The sequence below is a fragment of the Eleutherodactylus coqui genome, chromosome 7, assembly GCF_035609145.1.
Source record: "Eleutherodactylus coqui strain aEleCoq1 chromosome 7, aEleCoq1.hap1, whole genome shotgun sequence".
NCBI classification, from domain to species: Eukaryota; Metazoa; Chordata; class Amphibia; order Anura; family Eleutherodactylidae; genus Eleutherodactylus; species Eleutherodactylus coqui.
In genome coordinates, this window is record NC_089843.1 from 20,182,475 (window position 1) to 20,197,513 (window position 15,039).

At 49.6% G+C, this 15,039-nt stretch overlaps 1 protein-coding gene across 2 annotated transcripts in view; it reads right to left on the bottom strand.

The window, feature by feature from the left end:
* The window catches only part of LOC136572382 (probable carboxypeptidase X1), a 108,733-nt gene that overhangs the window by 13,668 nt on the left and 80,026 nt on the right, over window positions 1-15,039 (bottom strand). For both annotated transcript variants that reach the window (XM_066572908.1, XM_066572907.1), the window contains 5 exons: window positions 2,240-2,390; window positions 1,670-1,758; window positions 1,004-1,127; window positions 711-907; window positions 446-625 (listed from right to left, as the gene is read on the bottom strand). In XM_066572908.1, coding sequence (XP_066429005.1) covers window positions 446-625; window positions 711-907; window positions 1,004-1,127; window positions 1,670-1,758; window positions 2,240-2,390 — 741 coding nt within the window. The remainder of the gene's footprint in view (window positions 1-445; window positions 626-710; window positions 908-1,003; window positions 1,128-1,669; window positions 1,759-2,239; window positions 2,391-15,039) is intronic.

The window sequence follows — 15,039 nt, forward strand, 5'->3', positions numbered from 1 at the left end:
TTAAGAATTGTGTGTGCAGCCATGGAGTATAAACTGCAGGATCAGTACAAGATAAGTAGGGTATTCAAATGAAAGTTCATCAGCAACTCAGGCAGCATAAAATACTTCTTTATTTCAGCATAGATGTTTAAATGCTTACATGTTTCAAGAAAAAACTGAACTCCTGCTTGAAACATGTAAGTATTTAAATATTTATGTAACTTTTTTTATTCTTATGCTTAGAAAAATGCTGAAATGCAGAAGTATTTTATGCTGTTCGAGTTGCTGGTAGATTTTCATTCTTCTCTATACTTTTTAGCAGTGACTCTTAACTGTTGTGCAGTTAGTTGGCTAATATACCAAAGCTCTTTGAGCTGGCAATGTCTCCAGTTTTCTTACACAGTGACTCCACCAGCAGAGCAGTGCACATATGCTGGGGATATACGTTACGTGGTAGGACACTCACTGTTGCATTCTCCAGAGTGTAGTACTCAGGGATTGGGATATAGTGATTGGGGAAGTGCTCAGGGACCTGCTCATTGTCCTCAGCTTCCCACAGTGGAGTGTTCAGATCGGCAAAGTTGTGGTTTAGGTCAAGTCCTTGGTAATTCCAGCGACCAATACTCCAGCCAGAAAGCTCAGAGCCCTAATTGAAAGAGACAGATCTATCAGTGCTCGTACACAGAATTACAGAGGGGTGTAGGTAAGGTTGAGAAGGGGGGGCACAATACCAGTTTGTAGGCCATTTCATATCCATCTGGGTTCATGGAGGGCAGAAGATGTATACGAGTCTCTGTGATGAGCCTCATGACTCTTGGGTTTTCCTTCTTGTACTCCTGACACAGGTATTCCATAAGGTTCAACATCAACTCTCGACCCACCACCTCATTCCCATGCATCCCTGCCACGTAGCGAAACTCTGGCTCTCCTGTAATATAAGACATGGTCACTATCCTTTTTATCCTATGACTAAAGCCACCATACATGGGTCACTGGGGTGATTTAACATATGACCTTGCCCTACCCAGTTCGTGTTGTCCGGGGTTGTCTGATATCTCCATCACATACATCTTGAGCCCAAGGTAGCTCTTGCCGATGCTGTAGACACGCGTGATATTTGGACAGTCCTCATTAACCTTCTTCATCAGCTGAAAAAAAAACACATCAGAAAGTTCCACATCAGATCCTCTGTAGACATTAGATAGAGGACGATTAGGACTCTGATAGCTGACTGTCTGGTACTTTGTAGTTGCATCATCCTCAGTACTGACTCTGAACAGATTTGATTGGCTGATTCTCGATTGTAATTTGAAGTTGATGGTAAGGAAAGATCAGCCACTACAATTGATCTGCTTTTATCACCTCATTGGGTGGTGGTATTACTATATGGTAATTGCAGCCCTGTATCTAACTATGGTTATCATTACATCCATCGTACATTCTCCAACAGCCCACATCTAATGACTACTGCCAGTTTTAATGGGGTTATCCAAGATTACAAGAACTTGTCTGTTTTCTTTCAAAAACAGCACCACATCTGTTTTCAGGTTGTTTGTGGTACTGCAGATTAGCTCTATTGAAGTGAATGGAACTGAGCTGCTATATAACATGCAACCTGTTAACAGAGGTGATGCTGTTTTTGGAAGAATCCCCTTCAGCCCACAGTCATTGTTATGTTGATGATAATCACCTTACGCATCTCCTTGTAGTTGTGGTGTTTGAACTCCAACTTGTCGGTCGGTTGCGGTTCCTGTTCCCACATGAAAACAGTGTTTGGATCTGTGGAAAAAAACCCAATCTTACATTAACCCAAAAAGCCTACTTCCAGACCGCAGCCTCCTCCTCATGGCACTAACTAAGGACACAGTGCTCTTACTTTCTAGGGAAAGTTTTACTTTGTCTGAGGGAAGTTTTTAGTCCATACAAATGTCACTATTTGCTGAGTAATTACCGAAGCAGATAATCTATTTTAGTTGACTCTTGTTACCCTTACAAAATTAGAAAAGTAAACTCTGGATTGATCTTAGCGGTGTTCCAGAGGGTCAACTGAATTATCACCACAGTGCAATCCACTAGTGTACTAAAAAATGACTGTCCAGTCCATATGGACTTCTACATCCACTGATGGCCATCTTTGGTAGTTTTCTGGGTCACTGAAGTGACTATCACTGGTGCCCGTAGAGTAAAGAGTGGTCACTGCACGGTGACATTCCACAAGAACTCTGTACCACATGGGTAAAGGCATGAAGTGTTCACATACCTGGAAGAGGGCATCCCAGAATCTCTGCTCTCAAGCAGATGGTACCATTTTCGAACCAGGTCTGCGGGTTGATCCTGATGTATCGCCCAACCATGGGGGTGGGTAGTTTGTTCAATACTGGAGTTTCAGGGTCTTTATTTGCTTTAAAAATCTAATATGATAAAGATAAGACATGAATAAAATGGCAACAAGACTTTAAAAAGGAAATGCTAAATAATAATGTGACGAAGACAAAAAGAAGCCGACAAAATATTAACAAAATGACGACAAGACAGTAACAGAAAAACAGACAAGACAAGAAGAGGACAAGAAGAAAAAGACAAGGCATTAACAAAATGGCAACAAGACCTTAATGGGGGAAAAACATGACAATAATGCGATAAAGGCAAACAAGAAGATGACAAGAGATAAAGAAAATGACAACACTGAATGGAAAGAAGACAAGAATAGGACAAAGAAGACAAAGCATTAACAAAGCAACAAGGAGACAGTAATGGGAAGAAGACAGTGCATTACCAAGGAGGAGATGAGACATTACCAAAATGGCAACAAGACATTAACTGGAAGAAGACGGGATAATAACAGGACAAAGACAAGGCATTAACAAAATTATAAGACAAAAATGGAAAGAAGACATTATCAAGAACAAGACATTCACCAAATGGCAAGAAGAAGACAAGGCACATACAAAATGGCAACAAGACATCATTGGGAAAAGCACAAGAGAATAACAGGACAAACACAAGAAGAGGACACTAACCGGAAAATAAGAAGACATTAACAATATGGCAACAAGACAATAATGGGAAGAAGACAAGACATTTAGCATTGTGCTCATTGTAAAGTCGTATTGTTTATGTACTATTGCAAAGCTAACACTATTAACCCTCTGCAATCCACTGTCTGACCTCTGAAGACATTATGATTTAAGGCTGTACAGCTCCGATGTTGGAAGACGTCCGTCGGGGTTCTTTTACTGTATATTGCCAGCCACTCTGCTGTCGGAGCCTATGCAATGTGTCACCTCATGCAGTACTGGCTTTAGCCAGCATATAGCGCTGTTGTATAACAGCAGAAAAAGAGTAAGCCCCCTAGGAAAACCAGGATACAAATTGGATTGGGAAGGGTTAAAGCTGCCCGTGTATTAGGGACTGTAGATGACCTTCATTCATCCCTCTTCACCATTGGTAGTGTAACCCTCTACAGGTGTTCTCTAGCGCAGGAGGGAAATAGGGAATTGGTCCTCCTTTACCTCCTACAAAGAATGGGAAGACAACAAGAACCTGATCCTGCCCCAAGAAGAAGGTGCATTGTATTTATCTCCAAGATGGAAGGAAAGGGACCTAGATGGTGTCTTGAAGGTTGTAATCTTTGGAGGATTGTAAGTAGCGGGACTTTGTATGGACTGATTTGCTGTGTTCTGTTATCATCAGGGTTTTCTGTTTTGTTTAGGGCAATGTACTGTATATGCAGCAGACTAGCATCAAGTGGCGCCAACTACTTGTAGATTTCATGGTCCCAGAGGGAATATCTTGGGGCGATCACTGTTCAGAACTGGGAGTTCACAGCCTTTTATATTTGGCAGGACTGAGTGTAATGTAGTAATTGTGCACACATTATACAATGCTGCACAAGACTCTCAGTATTGGACAAAAGGTGAATAATATCCATCTTATCGGTCGCAACAAGTACTCAACCAGTATGTGTGCTGACACACAGGAGGGGGGCCGGAGCAGGACCAAATTGCAGCCCTTTCTTGGTCCATGTCACCATGCTGTCCTGGTAGCAGAAAGGCCTGGTGCTTGTCCATGCTTCCCACCTGTTTTTGTAGGGAAGGTCTCAGTGACCATCAGCTTCTCCCCTGCCCGTCTCTTGATAATGCGTATAACGGCAGCCCTGCACAGGTTCACACTGGCCATGAAAGGAATTATAGGGCCTACTACATACTTGTCAACGGCCCTGCTGCGGCCAATCACTAGCTTCAGAGGAAGAAATGCTGAGGCCAGCAATTGGCCGTAGCAGTCACGTGCTGAGAGATCACATGCCCGTCTGCCAAGGGGTGGGACCAACAGAACAGTATCCTGAGTGGTTCGGGGAGGGGTGTGGAACAGGTGAGAAGAGTTCTGTTTTAATTTTATAGCATTCTGGCACATTAAAACATTTTTTTAAGGGGACTGTCCAGTTGTAACCTATTGGTGGCCTAATAGTAGGCCATGGGGGTCCGCTGTAAGGGATCCTCACTGTTCAGCTGTTCGTTGGGCCAGTGTGAACAAGCCTGATGTATGCAGGAAGCAGACAGTTCTGTTCCCACTACAGTGGCCAGGGTTGGTATTGCAGGCCATTCACTTCAATGGAAACTTTGCCTGCAATACCAAGGCTGGCCACTTCAGTGGGAATGGGGCTGTCTTTTTCTTGCACACATCACCTGGGTGCACAAACTCATTGGCTCAGTGACCAGCTGATTAGCAGAGATCCCAGGTGGCAAACCCTTTGTGATCTACTATTGATCACTAGTTTACAATTGGACAACCCCTGTAAAGTCACCGGACAGTCTCTTCCCAGCAATGGGGGATGATTACTTGAGGGCAAAGGGTACTAATCACTCTTGGGTCCACAGACGGTTATTTATTACTCGGGGTCTGAGGACAAGAGGATGAAAAGTTGAGAAGACAGCGCTGGCCTCATGGTCCACGGAGATGGAAAGTTCAGTATTGGGTTCACTTTAATAGGTGTTAAATAGGGATTGTGAGGTGGGCAATCAGTGGGGCAGGAACCAGGTGAGGGTAGACATGGCTACAGTACGATGTACAGAACTGTACCGGGGTGGGAAGGGCCCTTTATGTTTCTGCGCCCCCAGGTGGTGGCTTTGAGTGATAAAAGGTGCGCCTCCCCAACCAGCATTTAACTTAGGCTTCTTTCACACGAGCACATAAACGGCACATTTTTACACCCAGGGAGAGGCATTGATCCGCGCCCATGAGAGGCATTGATTTTCAATGCACTCGTTCACACAGGCGAATATACGGCACATAAATACGCCGGCAGTGTGAAAAAGAGAACATATATGTGGCCGGTGCATATACGCTCAACCAAAACATAGTTCTGGAACTATGTCTTGGCAATATACGCCGGCAGGTCCTATAGACTCCACTAATCGAGAGGTCAGAGGTCACACTAATTACAGCAGTGCCACCGCTGCCGCTGGATCGGGACTACAAGTGAGTTGAATGAAAGCTGCAGATCCCCTTTGTGGGTCACTATTAAGAGTGGGGCTACTAATGGGGATCACTATGACTATTGGAGCCACTATATGGTTTACTATAACTACTGGGGCCACTATGAGGTCACTTTTAAGGCTGGGGCTACTAATGGGGTCACTATTACTACTAGGGCCACTGTGACTGCACTAGTACTACTGGAGCCACTATGGGGAGACTATTACTACTGGAGTCACTATGGAGATCACTCTTACTAATGGGCCTCTGTGGGGTGCTATTACTGCTGAGGCCACTATGGGGATCACTATTACTACTGAGGCCACTATGGGGATCACTATTACTACTGAGGCCACTATGGGGATCACTATTACTACTGAGGCCACTATGGGGATAACTATTACTACTGGGGCCACTAATAAAGGCACTGTAACCACTGGGGCCACCAATGGGGTCACTACTACTACTGGGTCACTATTATCACTGGGGGCCACTAAGGGGGTGCTATTACTTTAAGGGAGTCACTGAAGACCACTATTATGGAATACAGAGGGCGTAGCTTTGTGTAAAAGGGACATGGTTTTCATAAAATTTGCTGCGGCACACTATGGTCCATTACAGTTGTCTCACTTTTGGGGGGTATGGTTAACGTGGTTTAGTCTGGTCTGAGCAAGAGGAAGTCCGCTGAGCTCCTTCAGGCTGCTATCCCGTGTGGAGGCCAGTACTGCTGACTGCATCAGACTGGAGCTGTCAGAGACCGTACTACATCTAAGCATGGGATCCACCATCCCTGACATTGACAAACCGCGCCATACGAAAGTCGGGGCTGACACTGGGAGAATTCCGAACTGCGAGGGATCGTCCCTTCAATAAAGATTTCCGTCTTGAAGAAACGATGTGCTCTCCACCTATTGATGCGCGAAAACAAGTCTGTGGCTTTGGGAAGCCTGTGACCCCTTTGCCCAGTGGCACCCAGTGGAGGTGTGCCAATGCCAGGCCTCACGCTCTCCCCCGGAGTGGTGATTTCTATGCCCGTACCTGCCTGGGGGTTGCTGGACGATAACCCTGGTGGTCTCCGAGAAGCACGGATGACATTCGGCTGACTATTACTGCTGTGGTTACACTGACTAGAGAACCCCGGACAGGCAAGGACACACAGGGTTAACGGTTCTCAGGCTCCTTCCTCGCCAAAACCAGCAGGAGACCAAATGCTTTTGGCCGCTGCACAATTTTCATTCCAGGAACGGGAAACATTCCAAGGAAAGTACCGCACGGAGGAGCCGCTGAGACCAGAGCAAACAGTGCGTGGAGGGGGTTGTGTGCTGCCGGCTGCCAGCGGGGGGCATCCTCTGAAGGGTGGCTGACCACTTAAAAGGCCTCACTCATCTCGCCCGCTGCATTTAAAGCAGCAGAATAAGAGACGGTGTCACTTTGTCATGTAAACCTCTATTATGCAGCCTGCAGTGTAAAGAATGGAACTGTTTCTTGTTTTTTTCCCCACATGCCTCCCAGGTTTCAATCCAGATAAGTAGATTTCCCTTTTTTCTTTCTGTACCCCAAAATTTATATATAAAGAATTTATACAAAAAAAAAAGAATGGAGGTGCTCATTCTGAATGATGCTTTTTCCCACACATTGTTACTTGAGGAAAGATTAATAGGTATTAGTGTATCTTGACGCCACCAGAAGGGGGGGGGGGGGGTGACGCCCCCTTGAAGTGATTGGCTGCACAGGTCCTGCCAGCCCACTAAGGAAGTCTTTTTTTGGAGCACACCTGCATATAGCGGTCCCCAGCTCCAGACACGCCGCTCCAGGTCTTCCCCACGCCCAAAATAACGCACATGTTATTTTGAAGTTGCCGGCAGCAGATGCTGAAGTAAGGCGGCGTCCCCCTCTGGCCGATGTCCTTTTCACCTTGCGCTGGGAGACCAGAGCGCCGGGGCCACACACAGTGAAAGCCGCGGGGCCGCAGAGTGCCGCAGCAGATCACCCATTGCAATGCACAGCCGCGGGAGAAGAGGAGCAGGAGCCTCTGCGCCCGCACATGGGCATTAAATGTGCAGGGGGACCAGGAGGAAGCTGGCAGCCACTGCCCGCAACACTACAGACAGCCATCGGGAGTGAGTGAGGTGTCATCCTCCGGCCTGCTGGGACGCATTGCAGAGAAGCGCCAGCGGTGAGAGTGACAGCTGCTGCATCTGCATTGCTTTTTGCCGGCAAATATGCTTTAGGGTGAGGGTTCATTTTCTTCTTAGGCTTTGGTGATACACTATAAAGCTCATAATTAGAGATGAGCGAGCACCAAAATGCTCGGGTGCTCGTTACTCGGGACAAAATTATCGCGATGCTCGAGGGTTCGTTTCGAGTAACGAACCCCATTGAAGTCAATGGGCGACCGGAGCATTTTTGTATTTCGCCGATGCTCGCTAAGGTTTTCATGTGTGAAAATCTGGGCAATTCAAGAAAGTGATGGGAACGACACAGAAACGGATAGGGCAGGCGAGGGGCTACATGTTGGGCTGCATCTCAAGTTCACAGGTCCCACTATTAAGCCACAATACCGGCAAGAGTGCCCCCCCCCTCCCAACAACTTTTACTTCTGAAAAGCCCTCATTAGCAATGCACACCTTAGCTAAGCACCACACTACCTCCAACAAAGCACAATCACTGCCTGCATGACACTCCGCTGCCACTTCTCCTGGGTTACATGCTGCCCAACCCCCCCGCACGACCCAGTGTCCACAGCGCACACCAAAGTGTCCCTGCGCAGCCTTCAGCTGCCCTCATGCCACACCACCCTCATGTCTATGTATAAGTGCGTCTGCCACAGGAAAAGCAGGCACACACTGCAGAGGGTTGGCATGGCTAGGCAGCGACCCCCCCCCATAAAAGGGGCGGGCTGATAGTCCACAATGCTGTACAGAAGCAATGAGAAATCCAATCCTGTGCCACCTCCATCAGGAGCTGCACACGTGGGCATAGCAATGGGGAACCTATGTGCCACACACTATTCATTCTGTCAAGGTGTCTGCACGCCCCAGTCAGACCGCGGTTTTTTATAAATAGTCACATGCAGGTACAACTCCGCAATGGCAATTCCGTGTGCACCTACAGCATGGGTGGGTGCCAGGAAGCCACCGGCGGTACATAGAAATATCCCATTGCATTGCCCAACACAGCTGAGGTAGTAATGTCGTGCTTAAAGGGGTTGTCCCGCGCCGAAACTGTTTTTTTTTTTTTTTAAACCCCCCCCCCCGTTCGGCGCGAGACAAACCCGATGCAGGGGTTAAAAAAACCACCCGCACAGCGCTTACCTGAATCCCGGCGGTCCGGCGTCTTCATACTCACCTGCTGAAGATGGCCGCCGGGATCCTCTGTCTTCATGGACCGCAGGGCTTCTGTGCGGTCCATTGCCGATTCCAGCCTCCTGATTGGCTGGAATCGGCACGTGATGGGGCGGAGCTACACGGAGCTACACGGAGCCCCATTCAGAAAAGAAGAAGACCCGGACTGCGCAAGCGCGGCTAATTTGGCCATCGGAGGGCGAAAATTAGTCGGCACCATGGAGACGAGGACGCCAGCAACGGAGCAGGTAAGTATAAAACTTTTTATAACTTCTGTATGGCTCATAATTAATGCACAATGTACATTACAAAGTGCATTAATATGGCCATACAGAAGTGTATAACCCCACTTGCTGCCTCGGGACAACCCCTTTAATGCAGGTGGGCTTCGGCCCACACTGCATGCCCCAGTCAGACTGGGGTTCTTTTCAAGTGTACAGATGTAGTAAAAACTCCGTGTGCACCTACAGCATGGGTGGGTGCCAGGAAGCCACCGGCGGTACATAGAAATATCCCATTGCAGTGCCCAACACAGCTGAGGTAATAATGTCGTGCTTAATGCAGGTGGGCTAAAAATTTATTTGATTACACTGTAGGCGAGGGCCCACAAAAATTGCTGTATCAACAGTACTAATGTACCTGAAAAAAATTGGCCATGGCCAACCAAGAGGGCAGGTGAAACCCATTAATCGCTTTGGTTAATGTGGCTTAAGTGGTAACTAGGCCTGGAGGCAGCCCAGTTTAAGGAAAAATTGGTTCAAGTTAAAGTTCCAACGCTTTTCAGAGCATTGAAACGTATAAAAATTGTTTAGAAAAATTATGAGTGAGCCTTGTGGCCCTAAGAAAAATTGCCCGTTCAGCGTGATTACGTGAGGTTTCAGGAGGAGGAGCAGGAGGAGGAGGAGGAGGAATATTAGACACAGATTGATGAAGCAGAAATGTCCCCGTTTTGGATGGTGAGAGAGAACGTAGCTTCCATCCGCGGGTGCAGCCTACGTATTGCTTACGTATCGCTGCTGTCCGCTGGTGGAGAAGAGAAGTCTGGGGAAATCCAGGCTTTGTTCATCTTGATGAGTGTAAGCCTGTCGGCACTGTCGGTTGACAGGCGGGTACGCTTATCTGTGATGATTCCCCCAGCCGCACTAAACACCCTCTCCGACAAGACGCTAGCCGCAGGACAAGCAAGCACCTCCAGGGCATACAGCGCGAGTTCAGGCCACGTGTCCAGCTTTAACACCCAGTAGTTGTAGGGGGCAGAGGCGTCACCGAGGATGGTCGTGCGATCGGCTACGTACTCCCTCACCATCCTTTTACAGTGCTCCCGCTGACTCAGCCTTGACTGGGGAGCGGTGACACAGTCTTGCTGGGATGCCATAAAGCTGGCCAGGCCCTTAAAGACTGTTGCACTGCCTGGGCTGTACATGCTGCTCGATCTCCGCACCTCCCCTGCTACCTGGCCCTCGGAACTGCGCCTTCTGCCACTAGCGCTGTCGGATGGGAATTTTACCATCAGCTTGTCTGCCAGGGTCCTGTGGTATAGCAACACTCTCGAACCCCTTTCCTCTTCGGGAATGAGACTGGGAAGGTTCTCCTTATAGCGTGGGTCGAGCAGTGTGTACACCCAGTAATCCGTAGTGGCCAGAATGCGTTGAATGCGAGGGTCACGAGAAAGGCATCCTAACATGAAGTCAGCCATGTGTGCCAGGGTACCTGTACGCAACACATGGCTGTCCGCACTAGGAAGATCACTTTCAGGATCCTCCTCCTCCTCCTCAGGCCATACACGCTGAAATGATGACAGGCAAGCAGCATGGGTACCCTCAGCAGTGGGCCAAGCTGTCTCTTCCCCCTCCTCCTCATCCTCGTCATCCTCCTCCTCCTCCTCCTGAACGCGCTGAGATATAGACAGGAGGGTGCTCTGACTATCCAGCGACATACTGTCTTCCCCCGGCTCTGTTTCCGAGCGCAAAGCGGCTGCCTTTATGGTTTGCAGGGAACTTCTCAAGATGCATAGCAGAGGAATGGTGACGCTAATGATTTGAGCATCGCCGCTCACCACCTGGGTAGACTCCTCAAAATTACCAAGGACATGGCAGATGTCTGCCAACCAGGCCCACTCTTCTGAAAAGAATTGAGGAGGCTGACTCCCACTGCGCCGCCCATGTTGGAGTTGGTATTCCACTATAGCTCTACGCTGCTCATAGAGCCTGACCAACATGTGGAGCGTAGAGTTCCACCGTGTGGGCACGTCGCACAGCAGTCGGTGCACTGGCAGATTAAAGTGATGTTGCAGGGTGCGCAGGGTGGCAGCGTCCGTGTGGGACTTGCGGAAATGTGCGCAGAGCCGGCGCACCTTTACGAGCAGGTCTGACAAGCGTGGGTAGCTTTTCAGAAAGCGCTGAACCACCAAATTAAAGACGTGGGCCAGACATGGCACGTGCGTGAGGCTGCCGAGCTGCAGAGCCGCCACCAGGTTACGGCCGTTGTCACACACGACCATGCCCGGTTGGAGGCTCAGCGGCGCAAGCCAACGGTCGGTCTGCTCTGTCAGACCCTGCAGCAGTTCGTGGGCCGTGTGCCTCCTATCTCTTAAGCTGAGTAGTTTCAGCACGGCCTGCTGACGCTTGCCCACCGCTGTGCTGCCACGCCGCGCGACACCGACTGCTGGCGACGTCCTGCTGCTGCTGACACATCTAGATTGCGAGACAGAGGTTGAGGAGGAGGAGGAGGAGGAGGAGGGTGCTTTAGTGGAAGAAGCATACACCTCCGCAGATACCAGCACCGAGCTGGGGCCCGCAATTCTGGGGGTGGGTAGGACGTGAGCGGTCCCAGGCTCTGACTCTGTCCCAGCCTCCACTAAATTCACCCAATGTGCCGTCAGGGAGATGTAGTGGCCCTGCCCGCCTGTGCTTGTCCACGTGTCCGTAGTTAAGTGGACCTTGCCACTAACCGTATTGGTGAGGGCGCGTACAATGTTGCGGGAGACGTGGTCGTGCAGGGCTGGGACGGCACATCGGGAAAAGTAGTGGCGACTGGGAACTGAGTAGCGCGGGGCCGCCGCCGCCATCATAGCTTTGAAGGAGTCCGTTTCCACAACCCTATACGGCAGCATCTCAAGGCTGATAAATTTGGCTATGTGGACGGTTAACAATTGAGCATGCGGGTGCGTGGTGGCGTACTTGCGCTTGCGCTCCAACACTTGCGCTAGCGACGGCTGGTCTGTGCGGTGCGAGACATTGGTGGATGGGGCCGAGGACAGCGGAGGTGAGGCTGTGGGTGCAGGCCAGGAGACGGTAGTGCCTGTGTCCTGAGAGGGAGGTTGGATCTCAGTGGCAGGTTGGGACACAGGGGGAGAGGCAGCGGTGCAAACCGGAGGCGGTGAACGGCCTTCGTCCCACCTTGTGGGGTGCTTGGCCATCATATGTCTGCGCATGCTGGTGGTGGTGAGGCTGTTGGTGGTGGCTCCCCGGCTGATCTTGGCGCGACAAAGGTTGCACACCACTGTTCGTCGGTCGTCAGGCGTCTCTGTGAAAAACTGCCAGACCTTAGAGCACCTCGGCCTCTGCAGGGTGGCATGGCGCGAGGGGGCGCTTTGGGAAACACTTGGTGGATTATTCGGTCTGGCCCTGCCTCTACCCCTGGCCACCGCACTGCCTCTTGCAACCTGCCCTGCTGATGCCCTTGCCTCCCCCTCTGAAGACCTGTCCTGAGTAGGCGTTGCACACCAGGTGGGGTCAGTCACCTCATCGTCCTGCTGCTCTTCCTCCGAATCCTCTGTGCGCTGCTCCCTTGGACTTACTGCCCTTACTACTACCTCACTGCAAGACAACTGTGTCTGATCGTCATCGTCCTCCTCACCCACAGAAAGTTCTTGAGACAGTTGGCGGAAGTCCCCAGCCTCTTCCCCCGGACCCCGGGAACTTTCGAATGGTTGGGCATCAGTGACGATAAACTCCTCTGGTGGGAGAGGAACCACTGCTGCCCAATCTAAGCAGGGGCCCGAGAACAGTTCCTGGGAGTGTTCCCGCTCCTGAGCAGGTGTCATTGTAGTGGAGTGAGGAGGCTGGGAGGAAGGAGGAGCAGCAGACAGAGGATTCGGATTTGCAGCACTGGACGGCGCAGAGCTGTGGGTGGATGATAGCTTGCTCGAAGCACTTTCTGCCATCCAGGACAGGACCTGCTCACACTGCTCATTTTCTAATAAAGGTCTCCCGCGTGGACCCATTAATTGGGCGATGAATGTGGGGACGCCAGAAACGTGCCTCTCTCCTAATCGCGCAGCAGTCGGCTGTGACACACCTGGATCAGGAGCTCGGCCTGTGCCCACACCCTCACTTGGCCCTCCGCGTCCTCGGCCACGTCCACGTCCTCTAGGCTTACCCCTACCCCTCAGCATGCTGTATTACCAGTGATTTGATTTCACAGGCAGGAAATAAATTGGCGCAAGCCTGCAGGCCAAATATAATGTTTTCGCTTTTTTGCAAAGGGAAGACCCCACTGCGTATATTCAATGAACAATACGTTTAATAACTGTGGTGTGGCCCTCAAAAAGTGTCACACAAGTATAGTGTAGCAGAGTTATTAACTCTAGCAGAGCAGGTATTTGCCAGTCAGGATACACAATGGCGCTAGGCTGCAGTAAAGCGTAGCTGGTTGCGTCTGATTTTTGTACGTTGTACACGCAGCACACACGTACACGGAGACCTTAGGACTGACACAGGCAGGCCAAATATAATTTTTTTCCTTTTTAGCAAAGGGAAGACCCCACTGCGTGTATTCAATGAATAATGTATGTCTTCTGGCCCTGCCTACACAATTCTATCCCTGTAGTATTAATGCCGGGTGCAATGCTCTGCACAGCCGGTTTTGAGAAGAAAAAAAAAAATGCAACACTGCTAACAGCAGCCTGGACAGTACTGCACACGGATAGAAGTGGCCCTAGAAAGGACCGTTGGGGTTCTTGAAGGCTACACTCACTGCTAACACTCTCCCTGCCTAACCACCACTTCTGTCCCTATTGCAGGGCGCAATGCTCTGCAGATCCAATTTTGGACAAAAAAAAAATAAAATACTGTGCTAACACAGTACTGCACACTAGTAGATGTGGCCCTGAGAAGGGCCGTTGGGGTTCTTGAAGCCTACACTGACTCCTAACGCTCTCCCTACAGCAGCACCAGCAGCAGCACTTTCCCTCAGCTAACTCACAAGGCATCTGAGGCGAGCCGCGGGAGGGGCCGATTTTTATACTCGGGTGACATCTGATCGCCCCAGCCACTCACAGCAGGGGGGTGGTATAGGGCTTGAACGTCACAGGGGGAAGTTGTAATGCCTTCCCTGTCTTTCAATTGGCCAGAAAAGCGCGCTAACGTCTCAGAGAGGAAACTGAAAGTAACCGGAACATCGCGTGGTACTCGTTACGAGTAACGAGCATCCCGAACACCCTAATATTCACACGAATATCAAGCTCGGACGAGTACGTTCGCTCATCTCTACTCATAATGTAAGCGAAAATGGTAAACAAACCCTCACCCTAAAGCAGCAGGGGCGGCTAAAAACAATCGAGAGGTTGATAGGATTGGCTTGTGAGAGGGGCGCCCTGCTGTCTAACCCCTAGCTTCCTGGTGGCGTCAAGATACACTAATACCCATTCCATGTAACAGCAACACAGACTGAGAAACTGACTAGAAGCTGATCACACAAACGCAAGTAGATCCGAGCTGATCCGAGCTGAGATCATCCGAGTAGAAAGAGGCCGGGAGATTCAGACAGAAATTACCCACTGAGGTAACACTAGCCGACTTATATGTATGGGTGAAGCTGCATAATGAATGAAGAAAAAATACCAGAGCGGCCTTTTAAAAAGTTTCAATTTTGCTCCATTGTCTATCTGGATGCAGCCTGCAGTGTAAAGAATGGAGGATGTCCTTTTGGTTTCCACAACTATACTCAGGGACATTTAACTTCCTGGTGGCATCAAGATACACTAATACCCATGGAATGTTCCACTGAAACTGCCTGGAGGGGGGCTCAGACACTCCTGTCACAGTTAGGGCTCATTCACATGGGTGTAAATACAGAGTGAATTAAACCCATTGATTACAATACGTTTAACATTTTAACGTATTTTTCAAACGATTTTCAGTTGCGTTAAAAAATACATGACCTATTTTGGTGTGTATTACACCCTGAAAGAGGCCAAAGCAGTGAATGCGCTAGTGCAAATATGCAACGAAGACTTGTA